This window comes from Schistocerca gregaria, chromosome 10 (genome assembly GCF_023897955.1).
Source record: "Schistocerca gregaria isolate iqSchGreg1 chromosome 10, iqSchGreg1.2, whole genome shotgun sequence".
Lineage (NCBI taxonomy): Eukaryota > Metazoa > Arthropoda > Insecta > Orthoptera > Acrididae > Schistocerca > Schistocerca gregaria.
In genome coordinates, this window is record NC_064929.1 from 161,497,910 (window position 1) to 161,522,086 (window position 24,177).

Sequence of the window (24,177 nt, forward strand, 5' to 3'; positions counted from 1 at the left end):
CACTTAAATCTATACTCGATGTTAACAAACTTCTCTTCTTCAGAACCGCTTTCCTTGCCATTGCCAGTCTACATTTTATATTCTCTCTACTTTGACCATCATCAGTTATTTTGCTCCCCAAATAGCAAAATTCATTTACTAATTTAAGCGTCTCACTTCTTAATCCTATACCCTCAGCATTACCCGATTTAATTCGACTATATTCAATTATCCTCGTTTTGCTTTTGTTGATGTTCATCTTATATCCTCCTTTCAAGACACTGTCCATTGCGTCCAGCTGCTCTTCCAGGTCCTTTGCTGTCTACGACAGAATTACAATGTCATCGCCGAACCTCAAGGTTTTAATTTCTTCTTCTGGGGCATTAAGGACCTGTAAATTGGGTGAAGGAAGGAAGCTTGTGGGTCAAAAGTTGTAGACGAAGAACAAGGCTTCAATATAGTAAGCTGGTTCAAATCAGTGTTGGTTGTGGTATTCATGCAGAAATGAATATGCCTACCACAGGATAGATTAGGGTCGAGAAAGCAGTCTTTGGAAATGGCTCTGAGCACTATGGGACTTAACATCCTAGGTCATCAGTCCCCTAGAACTTAGAACTACTTAAACCTAACTAACCTAAGAACATCACACACATCCATGGCCGAGGCAGGATTTGAACCTGCGACCGTAGCAGTCCCGCGGTTCCAGACTGCAGCGCCTAGAACCACACGGCACCGCGGCCGGCTAAGTCTTTGGAATAAGGGGCCACAACACCAATAACAACAGAATATTCCTCCGTCTGATTATGTGTGGAACAGAAATCTTGTCGTGCTAAGACAGTGTACAGGGGTGATGCGGTGTTGGGTGGCGGTCCCTTCACAGGGCGAAATGTCAGAGCGTGCACTTTGGAAATGCCACCAGCAGAGCTGGGATGGGCCACAGTCGACGCCACGCCGGCTGCTGTACTAGTATTGTTGTTGCTGTTAACGGAGGCGTGGTCGCTGCTATTGTGTCGCGAAGGTGAGCCGTCGCCGGAACCCTGGAGACTGCACAGTGGTATGAGGGCAAAGCTGAACAGGAGCTGAGGAATTGGACTTGAGGGAGAGCAAAGCGTCGTAAAGTGACGCAAAGGCATCCATGCATCGCTTCAGGGTCCGTTTAAGTGACCTAAATTCCACTGAAGTTGATGTTACTGGTTACGAGCTATGTTCTGTAGGCGTTCAGCAAGAAAAGCTACAGTTTTTTTTTTTTTTTTTTTTTTTTTTTTTTTTTTTTTTTTTTTTTTTTTGCTGGAAGCTGTTTGGGTTATTTCATTATATTGTATCCACGGAGCCAACCAACCAACCAACCAACTCGTGCACGCGCGCCTCGACCGTGACATCGCTGGCCACAGTTCCTGTCACGGCCGTCGGCGTCTCAGGGCGTTACCGCCGACGGAAGAGGTCGCGCCATGGCTGAGCTCGGGTTCGCAGCGCCCTCTGCCTTTTGTATATAAGAGGGAGCGCTGGCCCCGAAACGGACAGTCTATTGTCGATTGCCTATTGCTAACATCTGGTGGAGTTTGTAGCGGAGCCATTGCAGTGTGATATTGCTATTGTATTCGACTAGGCTCAGTACATGGATTACTTGGACTTGTATTGCTGGTGCACGTTTCGACAGAAATAAAGATAAGTTATCTCTTCATTCTATCAGGCGCAACTCTTGTGATTAATTATTTTCGGCCAACAGAACATCCTGGTCACTACCCACGCTTTATACAATTGGTGGTGGCTGCCCCAAAAGTACCGCCGAGGACCTTGGGTTAGGGAGCTGTCACAAGACATTGTTCAAACACACCAAATTATTTCCCGCTCCTATGGCTACAGAACCCTACTTTTCATCTTAATCTCCGTTCGATACGGAGGCCTTACGCCACCTTACTGGAATGGCCCGTATGCCCGCATGGTACCAATCTAGTGGTCGAAGTCGGAGCCAAGGTATTGCCACATCAATGAACTCCCATTCATCCACGTAATGCTACCTCCAGAGTACCTCCGTGGTTGGGCCAACCAGATGGAAGTCGAAAGGTGCGAGATTCGGGCTGAGGGTGGATGAAAAAAACAGTCCAGCTGTGGCTGACCGGTTCTAGGCGCTTCAGTCTGGAACCGCGTGAACGCTACGGTCGTAGGTTCGAATCCTGCCCCGGGCATGGATGCGTGTGATGTCCTTAGGTTAGCTAGGTTTAAGTAGTTCTAAGTTCTAGGGGACTGATGACCTCAGATGTTAAGCCCCATAGTGCTCAGAGCCATTTTTGAACCATTATTAAGTTTTGTGAGATCCTCTCTCTCTCTGAGCACTATGGGACTTAACATCTATGGTCATCAGTCCAGATCCTCTCGGATGCTTAGACTAGGATGAGGCCTTGCGTTGTCATGGAGAAAAGAACTTCGTTTGCATTTTAGTAGCGACGAACGCGCCGACGTCGTTTCTTCAGTTTCCTGAGGGTACCCCAGTAGACTTCAGAATTGATTGTTGCACGATGAGGGGAGACATCAACCGAACAACCCCTTCAGAGTCCCACAAAACCGTCGCCATGACCTTCCTGGCTCACTGTGCTGCTTTCAGCTTTTTTATTCGGAAGAGAACTGGTGTGGCGCCACACCGCGTACTGCCGTTTATATTCCGATTCGAAGTGATCAAGCCATGTGTCATTCAGCAAAAAAAAAAAATTGGCACGATCAGCCTCTTAAAGCGCAAGCAATTCCTCGCAGATGGCCCTTCGTTGCTCTTCACAATCTATCACTGGTCAGCGAGGAATCCAGTGGGCACACATCTTCCAGTACCCAACTGGTGGATGGGTGTGTCATCACTACCAAAAAGAGACGTCCAGCCATGCAGCGAGGTGTTTGATTCTGATCCGTCGATCACCTCGAATGAGGGTGTCCGCACGCCCAACACTGCAAGAGTCACAGCTTGGTTCAAATGGCTTTAAGCACTATGGGACTTATCATCGGAGGTCATCAATCCCCTAGACTTAGAACTACTTAAACCTAACTAACCTAAGAACATCACACACATCCATGCCCGAGAGAGTATTCGAACCTGCGACTATAGCAGCAGCGCGATTGAGCCACACCTGTGTGAGGGAGGCCGGCACGCAGGATCTCACACAAGTTTGCTGGAACTTCTTGCAGTGATGACAGACGCCTCGCCCAACGACTCATCCTGTTTTTGTTTACTGCCAGCTCTCCTGAGACGTTCTACAAGCGCTTATGAAAATCTGCGATGTACTGGTTGTCCGTCAAAAGAAACTTAATGACGGCTCTCTGCTCAGAACCCACCTCCGATGCAGACACCATTTTGAAGCCTACATATAGCGAAGCCACATATCCGAACTTCATGGAACTTTCGGCTGAAATGGGAATATTACGCAATGTCCCACAACAAATTCGGCATTTTTCAACCGAATTTTGCCAAGAGAAAAATGTGTTGCGTTATTTATTGAAAGCCCCTCGTATATCTACTGCACATGGCACGACGTTCATAAAACAGCAAAAGTGGTTCAAATGGTTCTGAGCACTATGGGACTTAACATCTGAGGTCATCAGTCCCATAGACTTAGAACTACTTAAACCTAACTAACCTAAGGACATCACACACATCCATGCCCGAGGCAGGATTCGAACCTGCGACCGTAGCAGCAGCGCGGTTCCCGACAGAAGCGCCTAGAACCGCTCGGCCACAGCGGCCGGCTATAAAACAGCAATAGAGTTTGCTTTGTATATTGCAAGGATAGGCTTTGAGGGCGCTGAAGAGCGCCTGCAGACTGACAGATCGTATTAGGAGCGTGCTGCTGAGCACAGCATTAGCGACAGCACACAAGCCATGGGGCGAATAATGAATGGCCTGTGAGCAGAAGGGAGAAACTCCTGAGACAGATAGAGCACTCTAAGCAGGTTTACATGGACTTCGCCGGCCAGTGTGGCTGAGCGGTTCTAGGTGCTTCAGTCTGTAACCGCGCAACCGCTACGGTCGCAGGTTCGAATCCTGCCTCGGGCATGGATGTGTGTGATGTCCTTATGTTAGTTAGGTTTAAGTAGTTCTAAGTTCTAGGGGACTGATGACCACAGCTGTTAAGTACCATAGTGCTCAGAACCATTTGAACCATTTTGAACTAGAAAGTGTGCTCAAAGTAAACAAGTATTTTGCATATTAGCCGGAATCGCGTTTATGAAATATTTTTCTTTTTTTAAGTCAGTGATAGTCTGGAGCGAATTTGTCGCCTTTTCTAAAATACTGCAGGACTATGAACTTCGGACTCAAGACCACAACAAAACGCAGACCAACTGCTCCCTGATGTCAGAAAAGCCGTCTCTAAGACAGGTCCCAGAGCAGTAAGTGTGGCTCTTTTTATCATATGTTGCCATAGGATCGTGACACTGTGGTGTTTGGCCGTGTGCTTCGGTTAGCGACTGTATCCTGCGGTGCTACAGTTCCGACGACGACCGCCAGGGGCGCCCTAGGGCCGCGCCGGCAGGCCTGGCGTACCCTGCATTCCGAGCGGCGCGCCGCTCTCGGTGGCGAACCGTTCGTCATTCGGCGCCATTTATCGGCCACATTCTGCGCGAACTTCAGTGTCCGCACCCCTGGCGCCAGCCTCGCGGTCCCTCGCACTGTATCCTGCCCTCACTATAGTCGCCGCCACGCTAATACCGAGCTCCACAGGAATCCAGCCAGCCGTTCACTCCGAATTTTCATAAACATTCTCGGTGCCCGATACTAACAAAGAGATTGAGGTTCCTAGATGACCGAACTGGGATGTTTCGCGTACTTTGCTTCGTGACACAAAATTCTATTATATAATTCTGGCCACAAACGGGATAATCGGCTCCGACCGACCACCGAGTCACCCTTTGCCAGTGGCGTCACCTACACTCATGCTCATAAATTAAGGATAATTGCAGAATGTGGTGCCGAAACTGGCGCTAATAGCATAGGCACATAGGGAAATCACACAAGACACAGATATGTAAGTCTACGGTATTGGTGGTAAGTTGAGAAAACCGTCCCGAAACACATGTGCTACAAAACGCCACTGTTTCCTGCGCATGTACCCCGACATCAATATGAGATATGATCACCGTGCACACGTACACAAGCCGCACAACGGGTTGGCATACTCTGGATCACGTGTTCGAGCAGCTGCTGGGGTATAGCCTCCCATTCTTGCACCAGTGCCTGTCGGAGCTCCTAAAGTGTCGTAGGGGTTTGAAGACGTGCAGCGATACTTAGACCGAGAGCATCCCAGACGTGCTCTATGTGGTTTACGTCTGGAGAACAGGCAGGCCACTCAATTCGCCTGATATCTTGTGTTTCATGGTACTCCTCCACGATGGCAGCTCCGTGGGACCATGCCATATCATCCATCTAAGGTGGGACCCACTGCCCCCTGAAAAGGAGGACATACTGGTGCAAAATGACGTCCCGGTATACCTGACCTCTTACAGTTCATCTGTCAAAGACATGCAGGGGTGTACGTGCACCAATCATAATCCCACCCCACACCGTCAAACCCCGACCTCCAAACAGGTCCCTTTTAAGTACATTAAGGGGTTGTAACTGGTTCGTGGTTCACGCCAGATGAAAACCCGGCAGGAATCACTGTTCAGACTATCCCTGGGCTCTTCCGTGAACATAACCTGGGAGTACTGTTCCAATGATGATGTACTGTGTACTTGACACCAGGCTTTACGGGCTCTCCTGTGACCAGGGGCCAGGGTAATGCGCCTTGCAGGTCTCCGGGCGAAAAAACCATGTCTGTTAAGTCGTCTGTAGACTGTGTGTCTGGAGACAACTGATCCACTGGCTCCGGTAAGGTCCCTAGCAAGGCTACCTGCAGTACACCGTGGCCGCCTGTGGGAACTGATAGTGAGATATCGGTCTGCTTTTGGTGTTGTACATTGTGGACATCCAGTACTGTAGCGCCTGGACACGTTTCCTGTCTGATGGAATCGTTGCCATAATCTTGAGATCACACTTTGTGACACACGGAGAGCCCGTGCTACGACCTGCTGAGCCTCCAGTCGCCCTAGTATTCTACCCCTCATAACGTCATCAATATGCGTATGTGGACTGCTGCCAGCGCCACCGTGCGACGACCGCAGGTCAAATGCACCGCATGGCCATATCCCGAGGTGATTTAAACCCGCAAACCGCCGACAAGAGCGTTGTTTCACCGTGTATCAGCATTACCCTTATTTACAAGCACGAGTGTAGATCCGGTGTGGAGGTCCGTCGGGACAGCATACCATTCTTCCGGTCATTAACTGACTAGCATACCTGGAGCCGCTGCTTCCCATTTAAGTACCAGGTGGTTATAACTAAAGTCCAGATACTCACGGAGATCGTGTGGACCGTAATTGTTGAATGACAGTGTAACTTAGTAGATGTGCTAATGCGTTAATGCGAAACCGATTTACGGTGGAAAAAAAATTACTTCCACTTTTGGCCACCATGAGCAGATCTGTCTGTCTACACTGCCTGTATGACGGTGGGATGTCCTCACTGACATTTTACATGGCATAACGTGAGTGAACAGTATGGATATCGAGAGGAGATACCGTGAGATGTTAATGAAACTGTTTTGTGTGAACCGCAGCAATCACAATGCTGCATTGAGAGAATAGCGCCGACATAATGAACTGTGTGGAGGCCTGATGTCACTAAATGGTCTAAAAAAGACGATAATGAAATTCGAAGCCGGCCGAAGTGGCCGAGCGGTTCTAGGCGCTACAGTCTGGAACCGCGCGACCGCTACGGTCGCAGGTTCGAATCCTGCCTCGGGCATGGATGTATGTGATGTCCTTAGATTGCTTAGGTTTAAGCAGTTCTAAGTTCTAGGGGACTGATGACAGCAGTTACGTCCCATAGTGCTCAGAGCCATTTGAACCATTTAGAAATTCGAAAACACAGGTGTACTTAAGAGTGCCAACTAGAAGACGAAGGCGTCATATCGCGAAGGAAGCTACTGACGAGGTTGCTGTTGCTGTCACTGATCACGCAACACGTGTCCCGCATATTGTCACGAGAATTATCTAGGAATGAAGTAAAAATTGGTTTTATCATAAATGGTTCAAATGGCTCTATGCACTATCGGACTTAATAGCTGAGGTCGTCAGTCCCCTAGACTTAGAAAAACCTAATTCTAACTAACCTAAGGACATCACACACATCCATGCTAAAGGCAAGGTTCGAACCTGCGTCTGTAGCAGTCACGCCGTTCCGGACTGAAGCGCCAAGAACCGCTCGGCCACAGCGGCCGGCCCGTAAAGTTCCCGATATATTTGTGGGAAGACCATTCGACGCAAAAAAAAACACAACCATCACACGAATGCGTGTACATAATAAGGTACCACTAGTAAAAAATACGCAGTTGTACCCTTTACACCCACTGCGATGCACCTTTGCCTACATTTCCGTGCCTGACATGTTGAGACAAATACAAGCACACTTTGGTGCTCCACATGGCTCTTGTGCTCTATGTGCTAACTTACAGAATATATGTTTGTTTATTAGTCTAGCAACAATTCTTCTGTTCTTTCCTTTGCTTATTCGTGATCTTGCTGGTTGTTATAGTCAATACGTGTTAATTTATCTATCTGGAATAATCACGTCCAGCATTATGAAATGTGTTCTGATGGATTGTCTATCTTAGGAAATGTGTTCTAATGGATTGTCTATCAGAGGTCCACAGTCGTAATTGATTTCTCTGCAACAGGTAGCCTTCCGTTACTGACACATCGTCATATTGAAATGACACATGTTCAAAAATTTCTGTAAAAAAATATTAAAACTGGTGCCAACCTTTGGCGTAAAGAACAGTCCATTACAAGGACTGTGTTATACGCTCGCTGAATGCGACAACATCACTGTGTAGGGCTTCGTCTGCTAAAGTCTTCTCCACAGTCGACTGAAAAAGTGTGTGTGTGTGTGTGTGTGTGTGTGTGTGTGTGTGTGTGTGTGAGGGAGTGAAAGGGAGTGTGACAGAGCTTGTACATGAAGGTAAGATGGGTGTGAGCTAACGTCTGCGATATGTATGTGGCCGATGGTCGCTGGCATGGAAGGTCAAGGGAGCAGGGTGATAATTCGTTTTCCTCGGACTGGACGCCGCTACATGAATCTCGCCGGTAGCCACGTCTGACGTTTATCGCCCCGAGACCGCCACACACTTCCTCCTAGCAGTATCTGCCCTTCCACTACGTTTGTCAGAGGGCGATCCGGCGTCTGCCGAGGGCGGGTGACCGGTCCTCCAGGGCGACAGAGGGCGAACCTTCCGCTGGGGAAGCTTCTTGCTCTCGTGTGTCTCAGAAGTCATCGTCACCTCTCCGTAACCTGCACACAGATATCCACCGCGCAGTGAGTCACTGCGGCAGCGACTGTCTGACAATAAACATGGCCGTCGAGATATTCATTGGGCAGACACGTCTCTGGTGAAGATATGGTCCTTTCGGCTGTGTGTGTGTGGGGGGGGGGGGGGGAGGAACGGCAAGGGGGAATAAGGAAGAGGGGTGAGGGAGAGAGTGCTGGACCAACTACAGAAGTTGGGGAGGCGTCAGGGTAAAGAGACAGGGCGTTGATTGCTGCTAGGGTCGCAGGTTCGGATCCTGCCTCGGGTATGGATGTGTGTGATATCCTTAGGTTAGTTAGGTTTCAGAAGTTCTAAGTTCTCAAATGGTAAGTCCCATATTGCTCAGAGCCATCTGAACCAGTCCCGATGCAGCTGACACCATTAGTTCCTTCCCTTTCTCTTCTTCTTCCCCTTCCACCAACATTTTACATATCCGTGTGGATGTGTTACTCACGTGACATGGAATTACTAATCCACGTTCGAAGTGAATAGGCTGTTCTGAGCGAACAGTCCTACTGACAATGTAATCCTCCTCACCTACTTTCATACCGGCGGATCCACCTCTAGTCATATCTCACAGTCAGTTCCGTACTACTAGGTGTGTTCGCCTACTTTGCATGGCTTAATGTACGTGGAGCAGTGGCAAGCTTCATCCGCTATGCACATCGCCAAAGTTTGCAAATGTAAACGTAGACGCTCTGACAAGGACTAGGAAACGATCGGTCACATATACACTCCTGGAAATGGAAAAAAGAACACATTGACAACGGTGTGTCAGACCCACCATATTTGCTCCGGACACTGCGAGAGGGCTGTACAAGCAATGATCACACGCACGGCACAGCAGACACACCAGGAACCGCGGTGTTGGCCGTCGAATGGCGCTAGCTGCGCAGCATTTGTGCGCCGCTGCCGTCAGTGTAAGCCAGTTTGCCGTGGCATACGGAGCTCCATCGCAGTCTTTAACACTGGTAGCATGCCGCGACAGCGTGGACGTGAACCGTATGTGCAGTTGACGGACTTTGAGCGAGGGCGTATAGTGGGCATGCGGGAGGCCGGGTGGACGTACCGCCGAATTGCTCAACACGTGGAGCGTGAGGTCTCCACAGTACATCGATGTTGTCGCCAGTGGTCGGCGGAAGGTGCACGTGCCCGTCGACCTGGGACCGGACCGCAGCGACGCACGGACGCACGCCAAGACCGTAGGATCCTACGCAGTGCCGTAGGGGACCGCACCGCCACTTCCCAGCAAATTAGGGACACTGTTGCTCCTGGGGTATCGGCGAGGACCATTCGCAACCGTCTCCATGAAGCTGGGCTACGGTCCCGCACACCGTTAGGCCGTCTTCCGCTCACGCCCCAACATCGTGCAGCCCGCCTCCAGTGGTGTCGCGACAGGCGTGAATGGAGGGACGAATGGACACGTGTCGTCTTCAGCGATGAGAGTCGCTTCTGCCTTGGTGCCAATGATGGTCGTATGGGTGTTTGGCGCCGTGCAGGTGAGCGCCACAATCAGGACTGCATACGACCGAGGCACACAGGGCCAACACCCGGCATCATGGTGTGGGGAGCGATCTCCTACAATGGCCGTACACCTCTGGTGATCGTCGAGGGGACACTGAATAGTGCACGGTACATCCAAACCGTCATCGAACCCATCGTTCTACCATTCCTAGACCGGCAAGGGAACTTGCTGTTCCAACAGGACAATGCACGTCCGCATGTATCCGTGCCACCCAACGTGCTCTAGAAGGTGTAAGTCAACTACCCTGGCCAGCAAGATCTCCGGATCTGTCCCCCATTGAGCATGTTTGGGACTGGATAAAGCGTCGTCTCACGCGGTCTGCACGTCCAGCACGAACGCTGGTCCAACTGAGGCGCCAGGTGGAAATGGCATGGCAAGCCGTTCCACAGGACTACATCCAGCATCTCTACGATCGTCTCCATGGGAGAATAGCAGCCTGCATTGCTGCGAAAGGTGGATATACACTGTACTAGTGCCGACATTGTGCATGCTCTGTTGCCTGTGTCTATGTGCCTGTGGTTCTGTCAGTGTGATCATGTGATGTACCTGACCCCAGGAATGTGTCAATAAAGTTTCCCCTTCCTGGGACATTGAATTCACGGTGTTCTTATTTCAATTTCCAGGAGTGTACATTGTTATCGAAGCCGTTTAATTACCAGTCTCGTAAGCTGAGCACCTCATACCGAATCCAGACGGCGTCAGTTTGTCGACTAGCCGTGACGTAGTTTCCACACGGGGTGGACGCTGGGCTTGCGGAGTGAGGAGGGGTGAACGCAAGTTTGTGCTTTTTGCGTGACAGCGTTTGTGAGAATGCGCGACGGACGGAAGTGGCCACGCCCTCCCGGCGCGCGGCTGTCCAATGGAGACGTCCCGCCAGACAGGAGAAACACGGCCGCCGGGATATGACGGAGCGAGACGTCGCCGCGATATACGGCCTCTGCCGACTGTAATGCCCGCCGCACGTCTCTCGCGTGACAGCGATGGAGCGATCGCCTCGCGTGACGCACGTCTCGGCTACGGCAAGAAGAACACCGAACACGGCGCCTACAGACCGCACAATATAAGCCGGCGACTCCAGTCGGCTGCACACTTGGCCCTTACTGGAAGCAGTTCTGAGCTTCAGCCTGCGCAGTGCATCGGCAACGTGGATGGCTCTAGAGAATACCATTATTCTTACAGCAGCATGGCATTAATTTCCAAATGCAAGTCGATGCACTCTACAAAACAGATCGACAAAAGTCAATCTTTGAAAATTTCCGAGCGCTGGTATCTATAAAAATACTCTACCTTTTCTTATAGTACATACTTATATATTTGCAACGGCCTTGCCGCAGTGGATACACCGGTTCCTGTGAGATGACCGAAGTTAAGCGCTGTCGGGCGTGGTCGGCACTCGGATGGGTGACCATCCAGGCTGCCATGCGCTGTCGCCATTTTTCAGGGTGCACTCAGCCTCGTGATGCCAATTGAGGAACTCCTCGACGGATTAGTAGCGGCTTCGGTCAAGAATACCATCGTAACAACCGGCACAGCGGTGTGCTGACGCCCCTCCTATCCGCATGCTCCACTGTCACGGCGGTCGGATGGTCCCGGTAGGCGACTCTTGGCCTGAAGACGGGGTGCTTTTTTTTTACGTACTTAAATATTTACAAAAGTTTCGCTGAAACTCCATGCGTAGCGTTCTAGTCGCGACACTAAGGTTCATCGTTCAATTCTCGCTAGACGAAACTTTCCTATCTTTCTTGCAAATCTGTGTTTTTTCTGTACTCGAAATGCGAAAAAAGTCTGAAAGGTTTGTAATGGAGTTATAGGGTAGGCTGTGATGAGACATAATTGCTGAGGGAAAAAAAATCGATACCTGCATCTCTCCCAAGTTAAGTCGTATTGTAATTAGCCAATCAGGCCGTTGCTAAATCGCCCCTACACACTTCCGCAACCGTCATCCGCCCTGTCATCCATGGCCCGTGGTGCCACAAAGTCGCCTCAGCGCCGATTCTCGAAAACACCATTTTGCCATGCACGGTATACTTTAATGAGTCGCAAACGTGATTTTCGTCTAGTTGAACTGAAATAAAAATTTAAAAAAAGGACATGGGACAGTAGTAAGGATGGAAACCGAGCCAAGGGCTGACCAGTTACTGCATTTTCTTAACAATTATTTCTCAGCACAATTTACCCTGCAACACTCTTAGAAGCTTTTCAGACTGCTTCAGACCACCCTATATAAAAATGTCTTCACGTGATTTGCAACTAATAACGTTACTTTTGTTAAAATTTATGATTCAATAATTTTGTATTTGCAAGAATGGCTCTCAGCACCATGGGACATAACATCTGAGGTCATCAGCCCCCTAGACCTAGAACTACTTAAACCTAACTAACCTAAGGATAGCACACACACCCGTGCCCCAGGCAGGATTCGAACCTGCGACCGTAGCAACAGCGCGGTTCCGGACTGAAGCGCCTAGAACCGCTCGGTAACAACGGCCGGCCAATTCACGTACAGGCACCTGAAGATGACGAGTAAGAAATTCGTCGAAACGTTGCGAGAAGACGACTCCACGACTCGACTGACATCCCAATAAGATTTAGTCAACGAAAATAGTCGAAAAATCCTAGATTTGGATATCACTAAGTATCACTAACTCTACCGCTATCTAGGGCTAGAGATGTAAATGTCACACCTGATGATGGCTGTGGGACCGAAACATGCACAGCCACAATGTAAAGTGATATGACATTTTTTTACGTCTTCTGAGGCCAGCAGTGTTATTAGAGTATATCTTTTATGTGATATATGTGCGGTGTCTGTTCTTTCGGACATGTCTGAAAAAACAGACGCTGCTCTTGATCCCACAGGCGCACCTACACATGATGAAATAAATTGTAACATAGGCTACTATTGGGCACTGAAATGAATTCCTTGGCGACAAATGAATATTATGCTGCATCGGCACTCTAACCCGAATTATCCCTTTTGCACGAGCGGTTGCCTCAACCGCTTCGGCTATACGAACACGCTTTCCGTCTGACACCACGATCATCACATTTCATTTCGCTTAAATGGCTCGGAGCACAATGCGACCTAGCTTCTGAGGTCATCAGTCGCCTAGAACTTAGAACTAATTAAACCTAACTAACCTATGGACATCACACACATCCATGCCCGAGGCAGGACTCGAACCTGCGACCGTAGCGGTGGCTAGGTTCCAGACTGTAGCGCCCGGAACCGCACGGCCACTCCGGCCGGCTACATTTCATTACTCAACTTGCCGCACTCGATGCCCACGAGAAAGACAGGCCGCGGTGCGTACTTTACAAGGTAGGCCTGAAATAGCTCCCTCGCTCAGCTCTTCAGACCTGTTAACTTGCAACTGGACGTGTACTTACTAACGAGAACAGCATTTTCTACTGGAATATGCGATTATGAAGTCTTGCTGATTAAAAGTACAACATAAAAAATTTGATTTAAGATCAGTTCTCCATATAAATGGTGTAGCGGTTTGATTGTGGCATTTGGTCTCTTCTGCTTAAGAGTCCTCATTTCATACAAGACGTGGTGCGTTATGCAACTCATAATCCTTTTGACATGATTTCAGTTTTATTGTACCCCAGAACAGCAGCAACATATTATTAGTAGGCCTATGGACTTCCGACCATTGCAGGACTAATAAATGTTAAGACTCCACACTAGCGGATTACATTAGGAGATTCAGTTCCCATTTGTATGCACAAACCTAGTTATGAGTTAACAGGTGTAGAAAGGCTGAGCTCAGCGGGAAAGCGAGCGCAGGCATACCTTCGTGACGTACGCTCCGGGGCAGTCTTGCTCGAAGGCTACCGCTCGCGTAAAGCTAGAAATTCGGATTAGAGTGCCGGTGCGGCATAATATTTCTCTTGTCTTCAGTAAATTCATTTCAATACGAGATAGCAGCAGATCTCAGAATTCGATTTCAGCATGTATGTATGTCATGTCGTTCATCGGTTGATTGAAGCAGACACACAATCTGATCTAAGATCTAGGTCGAATGTTGACTCTGAAATCGTCGTATCCTCTGACTTCTTGTCCCGGATAGCGCGCCGTGGAAAGGCAGTGTGGCAGCGGCGACCCACATCGAGCTCGGATAAATCTGCCCTGTCTCCGGCGGACGCGTCGAACGCAGGGCAAGAGCGCGGGATTGAGTTTTTACCGGCTGACAAGAAATTACTCGGCAGGTAGGAGGGACGGCCGCTCGGCGGAGGAAGCCGTGGGCAGACGCGACTGACGGCGACGCGATGTTTGTTTAATGTGCGCCGCAGCTGGCGCGCATGAATAACGCAGCCTGCCCGCTTGTCCCGGGGTCCGCGTGTCGCGAATACTGGCGCGCCGTCCGGAGCGGAGTTCCTGTCCCGTCACGTGTGTGGCGCCGGCTATCACACGCGGAGAGGCTAAATATGAGTCTGACAGCCGTGGCGGAGGAATGACCAGAAACGGTACCGGCAGGTAAGACAGGGACGTGGAGCCGTGCCAGTTGCCTGAGGTTTATCGGTTGAGCATCCATGCCGCGAACATCTCAGTAGGTGGTACCACAGATTCTCGATTGGGTTTAAATCTGGGGAATTATGTGGCCAGAGGAGTACAGTAAAGTCTGCCTGGTGCTTTTCAAACCACGCACGTCTACAAAGAGGAGTTGCTATAGGTCTGACAGGCCTGGCAGTGAAGTCACCAGAAAGGGCTGTAGCATCCAATGTCCCGTCAACGACCAGGTCGCCGGTGAAGTTCCAGCTTGGTAGGGAGGATGCAGCATCTCATCTTGGATGGAACGCCATCCATAACTCAAGAGGTGCCTTCAGGAAACTGTGCTGCGCTAGTTTCCTCAGCTGGGGATCCATGGCTTGAACAGCCAGAATGAAATTGTGCCAAAAGATTTTAGACTGGGCTTAAAACCCGGGGAATTTTGAGGCTGGGATGGTATGGTATGGTAAATTCTTCCTGGTGCTCTATGAACAACGCACATACACGAAGAGGGGTAGCTACAAGTCGGAGAACCATGACACAGAAGTCACCAGATGGGACATTAGTGCCTAGCGGCCCGTCGACGACGAAATCATTTCATTTCACTTCTTGCTCCTCACTCTTTTCCTCCACCTCATTCTCCATCTCTCTAGTTTTCACCTGTCGACTCAAATTTGTCTCGACACCACGCCTCCTAAGCCGTCATCTACTTCTATTTAGATTTTCACCTCCCTCACTACTCCTTTATTTCTATTATACATTAAATAAATATATAGTAACATAACGAAGTTGGGAAATCAGTGTAGAAAGTTTATTAGCATAATTTTTCTATTGGCTTAAAATGTTCCATAGACAGCCTGCTTGAAAAAAAATTGGTTCGAATGGCTCTGAGCACTACGGGACTTAACATCTGAGGTCAACAGTCCCCTAGAACTTAGAACTACTTAAACCTAACTAACCTAAGGACATCAGACACATCCATGCCCGAGGCAGGATACGAACCTGAGGCCGTAGCATCAGCGCGGTTCCACACTGAAGCGCCTAGAATCTATAGGCCCTGTTTTTAAGGTTCATTCGCATAATGTGTGCCATAAATGTTAAAATGTGATTGACTGCATGGTGGTCAGGAGCATCCGAGCGCTCGAATGCAATAATACTATACTATAATAGTTACCGACGGAACAGGGGTTCACTTAATTTCGGATAGTATCACAGAGGGCATTAGCATCAATTACAATACTGCTTTCAACCAGATTTCGATTCGTAACATGATTCGTTAATGGTGAACATTCTGAAAGAAGTGCATGTCTCACATCAGCTCAACTTGTCATTTCGTTTGTTTTTTATACGAAGTGGGCTCGAAAATGACAAACAACAGTATTTATACGGATAAAAAAAGGTTCGAAAAGTTATCGCAATTGTGCAAGAAAAAAGAAAGAAAGAAGGAAAACGCTTCGACTGGTAAGGAGAAACCAGTTAATCGATAAAATTTCGTCAGAACGATACTGATTCGACAATGGAGGGAAACGCTAATTGTAAAAAAAGTTAACTGTAACATTGCCGATAAAAGGTTTGTTCAATTTCAGTATTAAAATACACAAGTTGAAACCTTAAACGATTGTACTTTCAACCGTTTCTCAAGTTAGCAGGAGATAGAATTCATGAAATATATATGCAATTACATGATACCTTCTTGTAACTTTGAGTAGGCACATTTTTTCAACGCTGGCCACTGCGGCCCTAGGGGTTCTAGGCACTTCAGTCCGGAACCGCGCTGCTGCTACGGTCGCAGGTTCGAATCCTGCCTCGGGCATGGATGTGTGTGATGTCCTCAGGTTAGTTAGGTTTAACTAGTTCTAAGTTCTAGGGGACTGATGACCTCAGATGTTAAGTAGCATAGAGCTCAGAGCCATTTGAACCATGTCTCCGTTCCTGAGAAAAACGGGTCAGAACAGACCGACGGACAGACAGTCTGATACCAAGTGACAAATAGTTGATTTTCCACGTGATATAAATACAGATTTACAGTTTTCGGCTTTTGTTCGTTCCGCTGCATGTGAAGCCTTTCTTTTTGCCACATGTTATGATTCTACGCCAATGGGAAGTGCCACATAGGTCTTGATGAGTGAGTTAGCGAATATCAAAACATTTAACACAAATGGCCGTATCTTTTAATTGGTTCAAAAATGGTTCAAATGGCTCTGAGCACTATGGGACTTAACATCTTAGGTCATCAGTCCCCTAGAACTTAGAACTACTTAAACCTAACTAACCTAAGGACATAGCACACATCCATGCCCGAGGCAGGATTCGAACCTGCGACCGTGGCAGTCGCGCAGCTCCGGACTGAGCGCCTACAACTGCGAGACCACCACGACCGGCTCTTTTAATTGACTTAGACGTTTCAATGTTTTACAACGCCAGTGTACCATAAATCTCAGTATGCGGCATAAATTTCAGCGCGATACGTCTACCCGGTTCTGAGAAAAAGTGTTTTTAACAGTGAGACAGTGAGACAGAGAACAAAATGATCCTGCAAGGGTTTCATTTTTATCGAATGAGGTTCGAAACCTTAAAACTCAACGTGTTTTGTAATAAACTATATTTCGATTCAAAAAATAGTTCAAATGGCTCTGAGCACGACGGGACTTAACTTCAGAGGTCATCAGTCGCCTAGAACTTAGAAGTACTTAAACATAACTAACCTAAGGACATCACACACATCCATGCCCGAGGCAGGATTCGAAACTGCGACTGTAGCGCCTACAACCGCTCTGCCACTCCGGCCGGCTTTTTCGATTCAGAACACAATCTCCGGATTTTTCGATTCCGAACACAATCAAATTGCAATCATTACAGACCACTGATGTGACAGACCAATGACGTGACAAAAACACCCATCTCCTTGTAGTCGCAAAGACGCATTTAAAATACCCTCAATAATTTTACAATGAGGTTGGCTGCCGCTGACTGCAGAGGCAGAGTCAGGACAGAGACGGGAGGAAACGGGCAAGTTTCACCTCGCGACCCCCGGGGTGCACGGGGGTGGGGCGGACAGCACAGGGGGTAGGTAGCGGCTGGGGGCTGCACGGCCTGTCACACCCGGCCACCAACGGCTTCATTACGAACAGCCCGGCCTGGCGACGACGCGGAATCCACAGCAGCCTGCTCCACTTGCCAACGGTGAGTCTGCGCGTTCACTACTCAAGATTTTCTCTTACTGACCCAAACTGCTTGGTGTGACCCTTCAGGCTGTAACTAAATTAATGCTAGGTATACAACCACTTGTTGTACAGTTACGACGCGTTTCGGATGCCTTGTTCCATCTTCAGTTGATAGTTTTGATGTTTTCTGCTAGACAGCATTGCTCCCGAGAAATTTACGACGACAAAATGGTGTTTGTGTGTGTGTGTGTGTGTGTGTGTGAGAGAGAGAGAGAGTGTAAAACTCCAGTGTACAACTCTTGCGGAAAACTGGCTAAGTAGGCGGGCATTATCATTTTCCTAAGAGCACTGTTTCTAAGCTATGCAGGAGAACTACTTGTTGATGATGGAGCAGAGTCTCCAAAACTACTCCTTATTGAGAAATTAATGCTCACTGGTTGATTACGTTGTGTTTATTAGTTTATAGTGTGAAAGTACAATCACGGAAACAACCTGCAACAAATGTTTTTATGTAACCCCCCCACCGCCAGTGAACAACTTTTTTTTTGCACGATTTCTCACATTGTAAAATCTTCAATATTTATCAAAACTGGACCTACTTGTCGGTCGGAAATTTTTCGCGATCCTCAGCTATAGAAAGTACATTTATTTCCAATCTGTCAACCGGAGTTTTCATCGTTGCAAAATGACCGGCTTCGCGAAGTGTCGTCCATGTTCAGAGCTGTTAAATGTAAAAATAAATCGCAGTGGATTTTTAACTCTATGTTTATTTTTATATTATGCAGATCTGAAAATGGACGACAGATAATAAAAACAGCGATCGATGGAGGAAAAATGAGCGTATCGTTAATGCTGTTGTTCTCTCAATTCTCATTTGCTCTTAAAATTATATTAAGGGTTTTTAGTTTAGGCCATCTGTTTGGAACTGAATAGAAGGCAATACTTGTTTTGCCACCCACGACTTAATATATGAAGAAATTACCAGTTGCTGTGTGCGTTAATATTTTTCTTCTGTTTTCTTGCTGTACTAGGGCTGAAAGTGTTGTTCTACGCGCACGCACGCACGCGCGCGCGCGCGCGGGCACACACACACACTTATATATATTATATATATATACTTTAGTGCCGCAGACAAAACAATAGCTTCATCAGCAATACAGCTAGAACACGTGTAGACCAATATCAGCATACACAGCCACTGAAGATGCCGTAACTAACGAGAAACGCAGATGGCAAAACATGTATTTCCTTTATTCGGTTGCATACAGACGGTTCCAATCTAAAAATAATTAAGATAGGCCTAATATTCTCATGCTGTTAGTTCCGTGTGGCGCATTGGCTGAAAAAAAAAATCCAAGCTCTAATTGTTCGTTCGCGACGCTTTTCGGGGGCTTTGCTTCATTGTGAAGCCCCGCTTTAGAATTTTGTCTCAGCAGTGTTGCCCCCTGAGAAAGCTGCGATGTCGAAATATATTTTACGATACCTGTAAACTTTAAATGCAGAACTCACCAGAAAAATATACAAAGTGGGCGCATAGGGTTTCAGATATTTGGCGTGCTCGCTGTTCTGCTGAACAGAAAAACCGAAACTTGATGATGGTGCAAATTATGCGAATCGCCTCGTTACAAAATAATTAATATGTACCGCTGATTGCCGCGCGGGATTAGCCGAGCGGTCTTAGGCGCTGCAGTCAAGAACCGTGTGGATGGTCCCGGCGGAGGTTCTTCCCTCGGGCATGGGTGTGTCTGTTTGTCCTTAGGTTAAGTAGTGTGTAAGCTTAGGGGCTGATGACCGTAGCAACTAAGTCACATAAGATTTCTCACACATTCATTGTGCTGCTGATTACGTTGTGCCGGCCGCGGTGGTCTCGCGGTTCTAGGCGCGCAGTCCGGAACCGTGCGACTGCTACGGTCGCAGGTTCGAATCCTGCCTCGGGCATGGATGTGTGTGATGTCCTTAGGTTAGTTAGGTTTAAGTAGTTCTAAGTTCTAGGGGACTGATAACCACAGCAGTTGAGTCCCATAGTGCTCAGAGCCATTTGATTACGTTGTCTTTATTAGTTTGTACATGGTGAACCCCAAATGCACTTACAATACTTTGCAGGTTTCCTGGGTATTTTGGCATTAGAGACCCATAGTCTCTAGTGGCTCGTTACAGAGTAAGTGCCTTTCGTTTCATTTCTCATCCTCATTTATTTTTGTATTTGTTATGCACTGAAAATATCTGCGCAACACTGCAGATGTGGATAGTAAGTGCCATGTGTCTCGTCTGAAAACAAACCATTTCTATTCACTCGGGAACTAATCGACCACAGTATTTTTCCACATGGGAGTGAGATCATTTTGTTCAACTTATAGTGAGTTTTTAGCGTGATATTTCACGAGGACACGCTAAACCACTAGAGAGTATATGTACAGCTGTCCTGAAAGCATTCACAATGCGATGTGTTTTCCGTATCACCAGTGTACTTGTTTACTGTAACGGGCATGGGAGACCAAGTGAAATAATATCGTGGTCGTACTTGCTACAACAGGGATTAGCGCTTTACTCTCTCGGGTGTGTGTTTTTCCAGCAGTGTTATTTGCACGTTAACAATGATACACAGAAGTAATATGGATAAGTGTACCGACGAAAAGTTGGGCGATATGCACTTCATGTATGGGTTCACTGAATGCAGCAAAACAAAGTTATGCTCAGGTGTTCCCGCATCGACGGCAATCACATCGCAGCGCTTTTGCACTTGCTATTAGTTGCATTACTCGTAAGTTTTGTGTTGTTACGTTCTCGTGATTGGATACTACAGCACTTTTAGTTGTTGTGAAGGCATTTTGATTGAGACAACTGTACCTGTGGTGATAAATCGAAAAAAATCATTATTACTCCCTAACGCGGAGACCGCAGGTTCCTTGTACTAGAGTGCTGACAAAATATCACTGAACAACTTGCGAAATTTTGTGGGTGCATTTGGGATTTAGCATGTGGTTGTTTAACCTCTCAGCCACGTAGGTATCCTAAAAAATTATTGTTACAGTTCTTGATATTTTAAACATTTTTTAAAGCTGTGCGCGTAGCAACCTTGTATGCGAATTTATAAAATGTAACAGTCAGCCAACTGGCTGCACGCAACTTTTTTTTCATTTTTTTTTTCAAACACGGTAAACAGGTTTCGATAGCTCTAAGACTATCTTCATCAGAATAGTAAAAGTTACATTTAAATAACCGCTTCTAAATTTCCAGCAACAGTGCTATAGTCATAGGACTAGGTTTTGTTCCATGAGTCAAGAATATAGGTCATAGTAAAAAAGACAGACAGTTATCAGAGTAATGCAATCATACTTGCACGCGGCGGCACAAATTAACAGTTAACTTGTGCAGCCGCTTGCAACTATGGGATATATTCTTGACTCGTGGAACAAAACAGAGTCTTTTGATGATAGCACTGTTGCTGAAAATTTAAAAGTAGTTATGTAGATGTAACTTTTACCATTCTGACGAAGATAGCTCTAAGACTATCGAAAGCTGTTTGCGTGTTAAGAAAAAAAAAAAAAAACTTTTCTTCTCAATGTTATGACACCGTACGAACAGTTTTAAGTCTGCATCTGTTATCTGGGAGTCGCTATAGAGTTTGTGCCACTGTGTAGTTTCGACGTGACAACATAGTCTGAGGCACGCATATCAGAGCACATTTTGCTGCGAAAAAAACCTTGTCTATCGCCGGATATTCCTGGCAAAGTTATATACGCAGTAGTCACATATCTTCTGTATCTTGCCCAGTATAATTTTGTGTTTTATATAATATTCTCATATCATTTTGTGTCTTAAGTTTCTAGCTAAACGTCTCTCTTGCAAGTCTTACGGTACGTCGTTGAAGCTTGCAGCGGGATGAGGCGAAATTTATGGATGTGAAGTGACATAAGAATTAATGATTATCTCACGCTCAAACAAATGAAAGCGTTAACCACCAGTTCGTGACAATTTGGTTTTATATTTTATTAAGACTGATAGTAAAAAAATGGTTCAAATGGCTCTGAGCACTGTGGGACTTAACTGCTGTGGTCATCAGTCCGCTAGAACTTAGAAGTACTTAAACCTAACTAACCTAAGGACATCACAAACACCCATGCCCGAGGCAGGATTCGAACCTGCGACCGCAGCGGTCGCGCGGTTCCAGAGTGTAGCGCCTAGAAGCGCCGGCCGGCAAAAGTGATACTCTATCAAGTTACGTAGGTGTACCTGGGTCGTATTCTACGTTAAATTACAGCCCCCACCCCTCAACCCACTCCTGCTCCCAATAACTGCCTACCAATATAATCACTCTTAGTAAAGCGCTGTGGTGAGAGCCAATCTTCTATTTGGGGCGAATGATTTTTTTTTTTTTTTTTTGGATAATATCTGTTAACTCCCCACCCCGACTCTTTAAAGAATCGAATACCCACATATTCGTATAAAACTCATTCAAATGCCTGAACACTTTACAAAAGAGATAATGTATCAGATATTTGACCGGAGGCATGTAAGTTACAACAAGTTTACAAAAGGCTTGAAATTAAGTTTGAAGTTTTTTGGAAGTCGCTATATGCCAGCATTATTAAATACGCGAGAGAATAATATGAGGAATTTGCGCTCCATTTGGAGCAAAAGTTTTTCTCGTAACCCAGTATTAACACCTGAACTACGCATCGTACAGTGAATTAATTTCGCTGGCACATTCAGCGGTACACGTGGTACTGCCTGTACAATGTGTTGCGAATAGACTTAGTAGTAAAGAATTGACAAATGAAAAGCGTCATTTCTGGGACTAAGGATTTACTGCATAAACAGCGAAAAATGCAGTAAGCGATAAACGTTTTGTCTTTCATCATTTTGTGGGGGATGTCGGCAAGAATTAAGTTTCGTAAAGGCTTGAAATTATGTGTACAGTTTGTCGGAAGTCGCTAAGTGCTCCCATTCTTAAATAATGGATGAATATAGTCGGGGTAATTTGCGCACCGTGATTTACGCTGCTTCAAGATATATGCACAGTTTCTAACGTGAATAGTTGGCTTATTGCGTTCAACCTTTAACACAAGATAATACCTCCTAATGAGTAGGTTATAACAGCATTAAAAAATTTTAAATTCCGTCAATAATAATATGAAATTCTGAAAGTCAAATTTTTGTTGCCGCTGGGAAGAGGCGTTAGACAAGCAACTTGCTGCTGAGATTGTCTATCGGGCAGTGGTTTAGTCATACTGTTAAGACTGTTAATCAAGTCACACAGTGACGACAAAGTTAATAGTAATTCACAACTAATTACAAGTAGAACCACGAAGATCTCGAACGTCATCAGTGGAATCAAAGGAGGAAGAAAAACGCTAAGTAACCGCCAGCTTGGAACGAAGCGATGTCGATTTCTAATTAAGTGGCATCAGCGCACGAAACGTACGCACTGCTGGCACGAAAAGTACGCACCGTTTAACGAAAAGTGAAAAAGTTCCTCATATTAACAAGAGGCAAAAATGAGAGAACGGGTAGGGTCATTCGCATAGCAAAGTTGCATGCAGCAAGTACGAGTTTGGATGCGATAAGCCAGTATGCGAGAGGTTGTGGCTGAATTCGGACACGTCTTGTTTGACTGCTTTCTGGTTTATTCGTCACATTCACGCGAGTATTTTACAACGCCATAACCTGACACCAGGGACGCAGAAAATAGTCTACACATTGCAAAATTATTTTAAATGTCATTTTACTTCATCCCGAACGCAAGGTTCGCTTTCTAAACGCTTTTATTTTTAATCAAATACTGAGCTCCATTGTCCGATGGAGCGAGAGAAACGAACAAAAACACTACATATGCCTCTGTGCAAGCTCTTCTTGGATTAATTTAAACTCGCAGTAGTCGCTCAATACGTCTATGTGTATACGCTGCAAATCACTGTGAAGTTACGCGGTAGGAGGTACTTTTTACCTCCCATATATTGCGATTTATTAGTATTATATTCAGCCGTGGTGCGTGGAAAGATTGACTGCCTGTATGGCACTGTGTCATCTCTGATGTGTGTTATTTTTAAATTTCCTCTGTGATATGTAGGTAGGCAGTTGTAAAATAAACACAGTTTATGCTCTGAAATACAACTCTTTAAGTTTACATACGTAGAAGCCGCAATGAAATCTATTACTAAGAACTTTTTTACATATCTGTCGGAGAAATATGGCTTGTTTTTCTAAGAGTTTCTGACAGGTTCTACTTTTTACTTCCGTGCCGTTTTTTAATTATTATCGTTCACTCTCGCGCGATGTCTGCATGCCTTCGGACATTTGTGCTGTCCTGGTGTGGACGCAAGTAATATCACCAGTTCGTGCAGCCTAGTACGAATCCCATAGAAGTATTATTACGTTACTTAGAAAAGGAAAGACTCTTACACTGCTACCTTCAAAATTTGAAATTGATCGACGTTTGTAGGGTGCTTTTTAAGCTTACGAAGTAGGTCCTTTAACTCCTCATCACGTTCAACGAGTGGCTAAAAACAGTGAACCCTTATTTATGCCACGTGTAACTGGAATTAATGTCGCAAGTGATTTTCTCAATAATTTTTCCAGGTTCAGTTTTTACAAAGAAATTTTGTGTGATTCTTTAGTCTCTCTAAAACC

At 46.5% G+C, this 24,177-nt stretch overlaps 1 protein-coding gene across 1 annotated transcript in view; it reads right to left on the reverse strand.

The window, feature by feature from the left end:
• The window catches only part of LOC126293225 (uncharacterized), a 99,723-nt gene that overhangs the window by 15,132 nt on the left and 60,414 nt on the right, over positions 1-24,177 (reverse strand). The window contains exon 3 of the mRNA XM_049986346.1: positions 8,216-8,347. Within this exon, the coding sequence (XP_049842303.1) occupies positions 8,216-8,347 (132 nt within the window). The remainder of the gene's footprint in view (positions 1-8,215; positions 8,348-24,177) is intronic.